Raw genomic sequence first — 12640 nt, 5'->3', positions numbered from 1 at the left:
TATTACCTGTAATCCATTCTCCACAAAACTACTGGAGTTACCTTTTTAAGGCCTAACTCAGATCTTATTTACCTCCTGCTTAAAAGCATTCAGTGACTCTCCCCTTCACTTACCATAAAACGTGTTTCATTTCCCTGATCTGCGAAGCCATATGATATAACTTGGCCTATGTTCTCACGTCGTCTCCTATGCCCTTCCTCTCATCTACTGTGCTTCAGTCACCCTCTTTCTTTCTGTTCCCTGAACATGTCAGTCAGGCCTCCTTAGAGCCTGTGTACGAGCTCTTCCTCCCTCTCGAATTCTCTCACTTCTGAACTGCATATCACTGGCTTCTCTGGTCAGTCAGCCTCTGCCTAGAGGTTCTCCTTGAGAGATGCCGTCCCTGTCACCCAGTCGCTACTACCCCATTCTGTTTTCATTGTCAGTAGAGCACTTATCCCTGGTGTTTTCTCATTTACCTAGTTGTTTATTTAGATTCCATCTGTCTCTGCCTCTGAAGACACACACACACACACACACACACACACACACACACACACACACGAAACATCATGAGAACAACAACCTCATTATCTTATTGTAGGGTCTAGAGTAATTACGGACACATAGTAGGCACTCAATATTTATTGAATGAATTTACCTTGGAATTTTGTTCAAATCAACCTTTTCAATCAGACCCTTTGTTTTGCTTTGCTATTTCAAGCAATGTTGTGAGAAATATAAATATCCTTGTATCTGATTTTTTACATATTATAAATTCCTCAAAGTGGAATGATTGGATCAAAAGCAAGTGCATATTTTAAAAAATATTACCAGTTTGCCCCATGAGAAATGTATACCAATTTATATTCCTACCAATGGTATTATGACATATCATGTTTTGCTATACCCTGGCCAACACTGAGTATTGGGAAACTTAATTTTTGACAATCTAATGAATAAAAATAGTTTTTATTTGACATTTTAAAATTTGCCATGTAGTTCTGACTTTTGACTGCAAGGAACAGAAAATCAATTTAAACCGGCTATAATTTAAAATAGAAATTTTTTATTGGCCCACATAACTGAGAAATCAGGGATTGGTTAGTTCGGGAAAACTGGACCCAAGGGCTCGCCAGTGTCACAGGATGCTACATCTCTGGTATTTTCCTTCACTGATTTCATTTTCAGACAGGCTTCCCTGTGTTATCGCAGTGATCCCTTTGTAATACCACTAGAAAAAGAGAAACCTTCTCTCCCAGAGGCTTCAGGAGAGTTTCACTGGAATAACTTGAATTATCTGCCCATTTCTGTACTAATCTCAGGGGCCATATGGATAGCATATGCTGATTGCCCGCTCCGGATCACATGTCCACCCAGGGATCAGATAATGGAGTCAGCCCACCTGCACCAGGTATTCCAAGAGTCAGGAAGGAGTGATTCATAAAGGAAGAAGGAGTAATGTATGCTGAACAGAAAGAGAATAGATGCCCAGTATGTTGTATGAGCTGGTGCTGTTCTTCCTACATATACTGGAAATTGCTTCTGTGAATTGCTTGTTCACCTCATTTGCTCATTGAGTCAACTAGATTATTCATTAGTTGCTTACTGATTTGTGAGAGCTCACTTTTTAAAGAAACTAGCCCTTTATCATATGTGCTATAAATATTTTTCACTTTGTCTTTTGATTTTGCTTAAAATTTTTGTCGGAAGTTTCCATATGGAAATTTGAATGTTATATAATCAGGAACGCCTAGGTGGCTCAGTCAGGTAAGTGTCCAACTCTTGATTTTGGTTCAAGTCATGATCTCAGGCTCAGGGCTGGGTGAGAAGCCTGCTTGAGATTCTCTCTCTCCTTCTCCCTCTGCCCCCCCTTCCCCAATAAATAAATAAATAAATAAATAAATAAATAAATAAATCTTATATAATCAGATCAATCAGTCTTCATTCATTCAGCATTTATTACATACCTAAAAAGAGCCAAGTAGTGTATCAGGTGTCTGCAAACATAGAAATAAGTAAAAGCCATTGCCTTGAAGGGCTCGCCTACTGGGCAAAAAAAGTTATAGACTTACCTATTACCAGAAAGTGTCATGTAGGCCTTCACAGATGAAATTTGAGCTTCTTTGGGAAGAATGCATTGAAATTCCCTGGTCAGATAAGAAGAGAGGCAGGAAATTTCCTTGAGCACAGAAGCATATGCAGGTATGATTTCTATGTTGTCCTAACTGAGAATTTGAAGAATGATGATATATATAGCTCATGACTGAAAAAAATGAAAAGACAAGAATTCTTGAAGCCTCTTCTCAGGATTCCCAAGCCCTTGGTTATTATTATGAGAGATAACAAGATAACTTTGATATGTTAGAAGCTCAGATGTGTTGAGAGTATTGAGATAACAAAAGCAATACTTAGGAGCCAAACAGATCAATCAGCTGTATCCCCCTTCCAGCTGTGTCTAGCACAAAGCTTCAGCTTGTTCTGTGAAACGTATAGGCTCTGACTAGCAGTAGTGCAGTCTTGATTGGACGTTTCTTCATTGTCCTCATCTATAATGTGAGGGAGTTGGACTTGTAGGCCTGTAGGGTGCATTCCATTTCTGAAGATCTGTGATGGTTTAGGAATTAAGTAGACAGTTATAGAAGAAAAAAATGCCATCAAGATCAGAATTTCCTATTTCACCATGAAATGGCAACGCAGTATTGTGGAAAGAGTAGAGACCCACGTACCTGTCTCCTTCTCATGAAGTTAGGTTCAGAATGAATGCCTTGGCCACCTCAAGATTTAGGAAAATCAGTCTAGAAAATGGATGTGAAAACAGTGTCTTTTATAAATATATAGTACCATTAGCATTTGCAGCAGGCAGCACTGGCAGTAGTGAGCTCACAAACATTTTTTATATATAAGTAGAATCCTAATACCGTGAACATAATGAGCATTTTCAAGTTTTTTTGGAAATACGAGAATTCAGTTTTATTAATATTACTTTAATTGGACCTCTGATTCCTCTGGAAAACCTTTTTTGTTCTTAGAAATTGTAATCTATTTTAATGGCATTGACTGCGCCTCGAGTCAATCCACATTTATTTTTGATTTGTTTATTTATTCAAATCAATCCAGCCATGTGCCCAGACTTTCACATTCTCTCAAGTTCTTTGAATGCTTCATAAAGTACCCTTTACTCAGTTAGTACTTTTTATTTAAATTATCTTTGTTGTTCATTTTCACCTCTTTTGTTTATTTTATACACCTATCCCATAAAATGCACTTGATAAAACTTGCAAGTTTCATAAAAGAGAAAGGTATTGATCGATTAAGGCTAAGAGAACAGAAAAGGAAAGAAAATAGGAAAATGTAACCAAAGAAAAAGTTCACACTCAGAAATGCATGCCATAGGGTTCTAACCAGAACTTTTCAAGGAGCCCTAGTTCTATTGCCTATTAATAGTTATTACGAAAACAAAAAAGAAGGATGAGGTTCTAGTAAAAATAGATAAATGGTAAGCACTGGAGTGAACAAGGTTAACCAGTTCTATTTATAATAATATTTCTCAGAGCCTTTCATAATGTAAACCTCCATGAGTATCTGTTAAGATCTTTGTTCCATATAATAAAGTAGCAGGTGTTTTTTGTTTTGTTTTTGTTTTCAGGAAAACAAAGCTTTTTGTGGTATTTAAGACTGAGACAAATTTCTCTCTTTAATATTCAAACAGGGGAAATTGAGTGATAGAGTAGAGAAAATCCTCAACAACAATTCTTCAATAAATTCAATAGTTTTATGTAGACGTGGTAATGTTACACATATGATTTTCCACCGATTTTATATTGAAAATCGTTCTTATTGCAAGCTATGTAGGCTTTGTAACAGTTTTAGAAACTGAATTATAATAAGAAATGCTACAGAGGTGGAATTTTTATTTTTAATTTTTGCATTGTTATCTGCATCATTTTCTCTTGTCTGTTACAGTGTCAAATTATGGCATACAAACTGACAAGAACAAAATCATGATACATCTAATAGCAAGGTCTAAACTTTCAGTTAAACCTTTTCATACGGAAACACTTAAGAAGCATAGAGGTGGCTGTTCCTAAAAGCCTTCTGTTTGAGAGAAAAGGAAACTGGTGATAATTACTATGGGTAATTATGGTAAAAATTGAAAATGTTTACAAAACAAGCTTATATGTTTTATGAAGTAGAGTTTTACTGTTTCACCAGATTTCCTACCTTATTCGTTTGCTAAATTCAAATGGCTTTGATGTTGCATTATTTGCTCAAATTTTAAAAGCATAACAAACACAACCATATCAGTTTATACATAGGTAAGTAGATCGTTATTGGCAGGTAGTTGATAGATGGACAGGTAGACAGATAGGCAGATAAATAGATAGATATTACATGTTTGGATCCCATAAGGAAATATGTCATCTGTGATGAAATTTTTGTTTCCTGGACATTTTCAAGCCTTTTTCCTATAGATGATTACTGCTTCTTGATTACCAGAGCAATATAATAGAAAAATAACAAGTACGAAGTAGATCATAAACATTTTGTTATATAAAATTCATTTCCAAATGCATTAGATAAAAATTCATAATTGGAAATTCATTTTAAGAAGTTACTAATGGAGGCGTGTACATACTTTCCTACAGTGCAGTTGTTCCCTACAAAGTAGTATTCTGTCAAACACTCCAAAAAAATGACGTGGATGAAACTCGAGTAAAATAAAAAGTGCAAATATTTATTTTATCCCTTTTCCAGTAGTTGGGGAGAAGGCTGGAAAAGATTAGAGGAAGGGCTTTGTTCCTTTTTCAAGAATGTTTTGTGTGGTCCTTGCAGAACAAACAAAATCTCAGATAAGGTCAATCCTTACAGATTGTGTGGCCATTTTATGCACGTGAAAGATCCATTAGCATAGTCAAGAGAGAACACAGTCTTAAACATTTTAAATGCTTTGAAAAAATCATCTTTTAATACTGAAGTAGAAAAACAGATGTCTGCACATCTAGAAAAGCATAAAATATGTTGGCTGTCTTAAAGGAAAAACTATTCCAATTCAGTAACGGCTCACATTTATTCCACTATATTAAGTACAATTTGACCCCAAAAATTAATTCTATATTTGTTTTAAATATTATTAATATTCTATGTGGCATTTAATGAAATTACATTGCCTTTTTATACCCATGTAAAAAGATTTGAGAGATGAACAATGAAATGTAACACAGAATAAAATATAAGCCTTAGAATATTTAAAAAAATATATTTAAACCAAAGTTCTTAAAGATTTTTTAAATAATTAAATTAAACCAAACTTTTCAAAAATTTTTTAAAAATAATTAAATTGTTTAGTCTTTGTTAAGTTATAATCAAGTTAAAGAAAAATGAGCATAGTTTACAAATAATTTTAGTATTAAGGATAAGAGCCCTTGCAAATAAGAGTTTATTATGGAAATTCTAACAGACTTTTAACTGCTGACATCATTGTGTTATTTGAATTAGTCCCATGGGACCAAAAGAAAAAGCTTACAAACAATTTATAAATGAATCTTTCTCTCTTGTGTAACATTATTTGTCCCACAGAAACACTAATTTTCTAGTACTCCTCTTGTTAAAATTAAGCCCTGGGGGGAACTTCATAGTTAACTAGTAATATTAAATTTTGAATAAAGGAGTTCTATATTATACTTAGTATTCATCTTTTGTTTTCGCTATAAATATTTATATATAATAGTATGTATGCATCCTAAAGCAAAATAATGTAGCTATTAGGTATCATGAGAATGGACTCCATGTCCCATAAACCAAAATCAGACAGAAACTAAGCTAAAACAGATTATTATTTGAAATCATGAGGACTATATGCTAGAAATTCTTTTAATGATTAGGTGTGCTAAGAAGTTTGAGGCAATGACCCAATTAACACATGCTTTGTTGGAAAAAAGAATCTGTGTATATTGTATCCTGAGCATTTTACTGTGTGCTCCACTCTAAGGATTAACATCATCATTGGGATGATCTGAAGGGTCTTCGTGGCCTTACAAAATGCTTTCTAGGAACTCAGAATTGTCTGGATTATTTTCATCAGCCTTAGGTTTGTAGTTTCACTTAATAAAGAAGATGTATGTGCCATTTGTATGATAACAGAATGGAACCAGCATTCCAACAGGGTTTCTATATGGGTGATTATTGTCTTTCTCACTGTGGGTAACCCTCTAGTAAGACAAGGTTTTCTCTAATATGGTTGTCACATGGTCAACTGCTTCACCTTCTCATTGATTTCCTATGATCAAGCTAAACGTTCATTATGGTTATTACTACGTAGGCAGGAAAATGACATTAAAAGTCTTGGCTTTGCCTTGACAGTTTAAACTGGATCATTCCTGGGCGCCTGGGTATCTCAGATGGTTAAGCGTCTGCCTTCGGCTCAGGTCATGATCCCAGGGTCCTGGGATTGAGCCCCGCGTCGGGCTCCCTGCTAGGTGGGGAGACTGCTTCTCCCTCTCCCGCTACTGTTCCCCCTGCTTGTGCTCTCTTGCTCTCTCTGTCAAATAAACAAATAAAAATCTTTAAAAATAAATAAATAAAAATAAACTGGATCATTCCTAGTAATCCAGTTTGCTGAAACTTTTAGTAAAATCCGGAAACTTTGCATATATAAATCATCTTCCTGAGAGATTTTTAGCAAGTATAATGATCTGTAATTAATATTACAGTCAAATTTGATAAAATGTAATACAAAATTATTTATGCTCTATGGTTAAAATGAATTAATGGTAAATAGTTTCAGCATTAAGAGTTATAATATAGAATGTTTAATATAACCGTATTAAGTGAAGTGCTTCTTTTCTCTTCTTACAGCCAATCGGTGCTTTGAACCCAAAGAGAGCTGTGTTTTACGCAGAGCGTTATGAGACGTGGGAAGATGATCAAAGTCCCCCCTACCATTATAATACGCATTACTCAACAGCAACATCTACCTTATCCTGGCTTGTTCGAATTGTGAGTATCTTCATTAAGTTACTGTACTTGGTTGTTTTAAACAAAGATTAGAGGCCAGTGAAGTAGAAGTAGAGACGAGAAATCAAAACCTGAATCCTTTTTTTAAATGAGTTTTCTCATTTAGGAAATCGGGTTAAGAAGATAGATTATTGTGAGCTTCTTAAGCCTAAACCAGTTATAAAAGGAACCAGACTCTTGGAGTGCGTCCCTAAGGTCCACAGTTTGTTTTGTTCACTGGTGGTCATAAGCTGGCTCTTCCCCTGGCCCTCTCAGGCTTGCTTCTTATGCAGTATACTTTAAGAACAGTTTCTGAATGCCTTGAAGACTTCTTTCTGTTTCTTTCTCTTTCTCCTAACACATTCAGGTCTCTCCGATCTTTCAAATACGTTTATACGTCCATATGTACACACAGACGTGCACACATACATACACACAAGGTTCCTTGGACCCCGACCAACCCTGCAGTTACTTTCCAGTTCTCACCCTTCATAGTCACGTGTAAGCACAGCCTCCACTATACTGCGCTGTCCCGTGCTCCTCTCTGCTTCATCATCTCCCATTCAGTCTTTAGCCTGGCTGATTTAGGTTCCACACCCACGCTTTACTGAATTGTTTTTGTGGAAGTCACAAATTATGGGGCTAGAACATCTCATTTCTTACCGTGATGTATCGGAAGCATTTGGCACCATTGCTCGGTTTCTCCTTCTTGAAATTCTTCCCTCTCAGGACGCTTAGGTGGCTCAGTCAGTTCGACGTTTGCCTTCTGCTCAGGTCACAATCCCAGGGTCCTAGGATCGAGTCCCACTTAGGGCTCCTTGCTGAGTGGGGAGCCTGCTTCTCCCTCTCATGCAGCCCCTGCTTGTGCTCTCACTCTCTCTCAAATAAATAAATAAAATCTTTAAAAAAAGAAAGAAATTCTTCCCTCTCATGACTTCGCAGACAATATCCTCTCTTGGTTTACTTCCTGTCATCTTAACTGCCCTATCCAGGCTCATGCCCAGATTTTTTTTTTCTTGACATTTGTGTTCCCCAAGATTTTTCTGTATACTTAATCTGGACAATGCCATTTAATTATAAGCTAATGCCTTCCAGCTTCTGTCTTCATTGCAAGCGTTTTTCTTGGATCCCAGCCTTTATTTCCAAGTGCCTACTGGATATTTCTCCCTGAATGCCATTTCCAGAAATGAACTCCTCATCTCCCTCACACACCTGTTGTGGCTCTTCCTGCGTTTCCTATTTAAATAAATGGCGTGATCACTCACCCAGTTACCTGATCGAGAGATTTTCTCTATTTCACCAGCCTGTTACATCCAATTAGACATCACCTCATCTGGGTTCTACCAACTGAATATCTCTGCAGTCTGTCTCCTTGCCCTATTAACTCTGGCATTTCCTTAGTTTAGGCTCCCATTATTTCTCATCTAGATTATTGCAGAAGCCCTAACAAATCTTCTTGCTTTAGTCTTTAGTCTTGCTTTCTTCAATCCAGTCTAGTTAAGAGCAGTTACTAGAGTCAGATGGTCTGAATTTTTTTTTTCTATAAGCAACTGAGGAGTATTATAGAATGTTAAACCCAGTCCATAAATCAATACAATCAACGATGTCTTCTCGCCTTACCAAAGCATACCTTAGATCACTCTGTTTCATGAGGCTGATTTGCCTCAGAAACACACTGGTAAAATAGAGTACATGAAAATGTATGTACATGAGACCACATCTTATATTCTCAAAGATTTTTTTTCCTCTATCTAAATGACAGCTTTAGTTTGGAGGTCCTTCTCAAACATTCTCTCTGTTATGGGGACAAATTGAACTTACAACAAATACAGTATGAGTATCCTTTAAGTAACTTATAAATCACTGATAGGTAGTGTGCTACAAACAATTACTGTTATTACAATGAAAGATTTGTCAGAGTTATGATTCAGTTTAACTGAACAGAAATTTTATATTTTTATCATCTTAAAGCAGTCTAAGTAGTTTAAAAAAGTTTAGATTTAACTAGCCTATGAGAAAATAAACCCAAACCTTATTTAAAAAATAAATCTGTAATTATAAACTAAAGGAAAATACATAAAACTTTCGTTTTTAGACCAAAGTTATTAGTCTAATTTGTCCAAAGATTCACCTTAATTACATGAACTTGGATTTTTTTAGAAAAATGTTTCTGAGCTGATGTTTCTTTAAAAATATTTTTTTAACTCTAGCACTTTTAAAGAGTAAGAATTTCTATTTATTTTCTGGTAATTTTTGAGGAATATAAGATTCAAATAGGTGCTCGGTTACCCCTATAAACCAATCAGAACAGAGCACTTTAGTTTATGGGTTGTAATAATTTTTTAATACTCTCCAGATGTAGGAAAATACTTCAGACTCACACAGGAGTTAAAGGCTTTTCTGAATTACAGACACACAGGTATATTAAGAACTTATAGCTTCTATCCTGTAATATCAACCACAGGTCAAAACAAAACACAGAAACACAAAAAATTACCAGTCAAGATCTCAAGGAGCTGGTGTCCTTTATGATGGACATAAAATATGTTCTTATTTGATTTGGGCTCACAAATAGGCAGACAAGAAAACAAAAAGACTAATAAATTCTGTGATCACCAAATGGTGAGATCATAAAAGCAAATTCTCAGTCATTACCACCACCAATGGGAAATGACTGATTAGCAGTGCATGTTATAAAAATGTTACAACAACAAAATCAACAAATGGAGTTAAAAAAAAAAAAAAAACCTAGAGAAAAAGTGTGCCAGTAAAGTTCAAGTTATGTTTGCTGCTCAGAATTCACTCTGCAGGGCAAGAAAAGACATACCCAGGCTTAAGCAGCCTTTGACATGTACTTCCTAAGCAGCACGGTCTATTTGGCTTCATAGAGTTCACGCTCAAAGGGACTTCCAAAAAACTGTTAGAGAAAGAAGTTTTTAGAAAGCATCTGAGCCAGAGATATTCATCGTGGGAGGCCTTTACCCATCACCTTGGGTCCCATCAATGATATTGCTGTAGTGAGCCACTGCACCACTGCCATGGGGAGAGTAAGACACGTCTCTTGGGTGTTTTGGTGATTGGGGGGAAAAAAGGTCCAAAATCATTTCAGAAAGAACATTATCATAAAACTTGATTATTTGAGAATTAATTGAGAGCATATATGTGATAGTATTTTGAAATATATAAATTGCTATCTAATAGCGTATGTGTAATCAAATTAGTCTGAAGTCAGATTTATGACTTATTTATGTGAGTCCGTAAAAATACTTGTTTTTAGGGTACCTGGGTAGTTCAGTCGGTTAAGCATTTGAATCTTGGTTTTGGCTCAGGTCATGATCTCAGTGTCCTGGAATTGAGCCCCGTGTCAGGCTCCTTGCTCAGCAGGGAGCCTGCTTGTGGATTCTCTCTCCCTCCCACTTGCGTGTATGCACTCATGCGAGCATGCGCTGTCTTTCTCTCTCAAAAATAAATTAATTAATCTGTAAAAAAAAAATACTTGCTATCAACAGCTTGATTTAACTTAACACTCTTGTATCCCTGATAAAGCTAAATACTTTCTCAAATCATAAATCATAATTCATCCTTAAGTTGATTTATTATTCCGGTGAAATGGAGCACAAATTTGAATCTGTACAAGAGTATGGCAGAAATTCTGTACATATTTATTCTAGAAAGACCCTTTCAGTATTATCTATAACACTGCTGCACAATAGAAATATAATGCAAGCCACTTTCGTAATTTAAAATTTCTAGCAGCCACATTTAAGAGTAAAAAAAACAGGTGGAATTAATTTTAATAACCATATTTGTTAACCCCGTATATTCAGAATGTTGTACTTTCAACATGTAACCAATATAAAAAATGTTGATGATATATTCTACTCTTTTCTGGTCCTAAGTCTTTGAAACCCAGCATGTATTTTTATATTTATAGCACATTCCGTTTGAAAGAGCCATACTTCAGATACTCAGGAGTCACATGTAGCAAGTGCCTACCGTATGGGACAGAACAGATCTATAGGATTGCTTTCACGGAGACTCATTTAGCTAACACATCTTTTGTCGTGCTGTTATAAACACAAGTATCCCGGTCTAATAGCTTACTAAGTGTTTAACCTAATGGTCCAGGGAATTGTGATTTCCTCACTACCATTCCACGGGGTTTATGAAGTAGAAAATGCATTAAAATTCGTGTCACTAAGAATTTGTTCATAAAAACAAGGTACAGAGTAAGTATTTGCCCTTTAGCTTTCAAGTCTTTTGGACCCAAAGTCATTAAACTCATTATTAGTTTCAATCAATATGTGTAGTATGACAATGATAATAACTGCTTTAAAATCCTAATCAACTTTCTTTAAATTAAAAATATTATTTTAGACAAACTACCAGTGAAATCACTTGTCTGAATTATAAGACTCTGAAAAGCCTGGTTCCTGGAGAGGTGCCACTGGGCAAATGATGAATGAACCATGAGAGTGGAGTTTGGAGTTTCTTCAGATATTAACTGGTAGAAAAGGCACATTTTACTTGGAATGTTTTTACTTTAAATCTTACCCTGAACATTAAGTATATAACATACACATAGAAGTAATTAAATCTTACCCTCTGACCTTTACATCCCTCAGCGACCTAGTCACCTTCCAAATTCACTATATTCCACCTAACTATTCAAAACTCATTTGTCAAACATTTAATCATAATCTTTAAGGAAGTTAAATAGGTTGTGCAACAAAAGTTCATTTATAAATCAGTTGTTTGGAATTTGGAACTTTTAAAAATAAATTATGGGCTTTTTTGGAAGGCCTGCCCAAGAGCCTGTATCTTTAAAAGAATGTATTTGTAGTGAAAAAATCATAGGAACACTTTTGCAGGTATTATAATTAAAGCCCAAATATAATGCTACTAAATAAAATAGTGTTGTCATGTTTATCTTGAATACTGATGCTTAAGGACAATGCAAATTTACTTAGAGGAAGACGAGGAATTCTGTTTTTTCATTATTTTCTTATTATTATGTAAGTTTCAGGTAGACAGCTATATAATTTGACATTTGTATTGACTACAAAGGGATCACCGTCCCAAGTCTAGTTACCGTTCATCAGCATACAGTTGAGCCTCTTCACCCACTTCACCCAGTGCCCAAACCCCTTCCCTTCTGGTAACCACTACTCTGTTCTTTTTGTCTATGAATGTGTTTCGTTTTACTGTTTGTCCATCTGTGTGTGTGTTTTTTTTAGATTCCACATGAGTGAAATCATGCAATATTTGTCTTTCTCTATCTGATTTATGTTGTTTAGCATATAACAGACTCAAGGTCCATCCATACTATTACAAATGGCAAGGTTTCATTCTTTTTTATAGCCAAGTAGTAGTCCTCTGTATAAATTCACCATAACTTCTTTATCCATCCACCTATCAGTGGACACTTAAGCTGTTTCCATGTCTCGGTTATTGTAAATAATGCTATAATGAACATAGGGGTACATGTATCTTTTCAAAGTAGTCTTTTTGTATTCTTTGCATAAATTCCCAGAAATGGAAGAGCTGGGTCATGTAGTAATTCTATTCCTTTTTTAAAAAATCTCCGTACAGATAACGAATTTTTAACCAAAACCTGGTTTATAATAGGTATATGGGTTAATTAAAAGAGCCTTTTTGAAGATTC

The 12640-nt window shown here is 35.4% G+C and overlaps 1 protein-coding gene across 9 annotated transcripts in view; it reads left to right on the top strand.

Moving 5' to 3' along the window:
• NBEA (neurobeachin) overlaps positions 1–12640 on the top strand; it is a 662067-nt gene that overhangs the window by 572539 nt on the left and 76888 nt on the right. For all 9 annotated transcript variants that reach the window (XM_087865187.1, XM_045796974.2, XM_045796975.2 and 6 more), the window contains one exon: positions 6838–6978. In XM_087865187.1, coding sequence (XP_087721313.1) covers positions 6838–6978 — 141 coding nt within the window. The remainder of the gene's footprint in view (positions 1–6837; positions 6979–12640) is intronic.

The sequence above is a fragment of the Ursus americanus genome, chromosome 10 (assembly GCF_024610735.1).
Source record: "Ursus americanus isolate L20-20 chromosome 10, mUrsAme1.1.p, whole genome shotgun sequence".
NCBI classification, from domain to species: Eukaryota; Metazoa; Chordata; class Mammalia; order Carnivora; family Ursidae; genus Ursus; species Ursus americanus.
The sequence above is the reverse complement of the archived record's forward strand: the minus strand, read 5'-3'. Positions and strand labels throughout refer to the sequence as shown.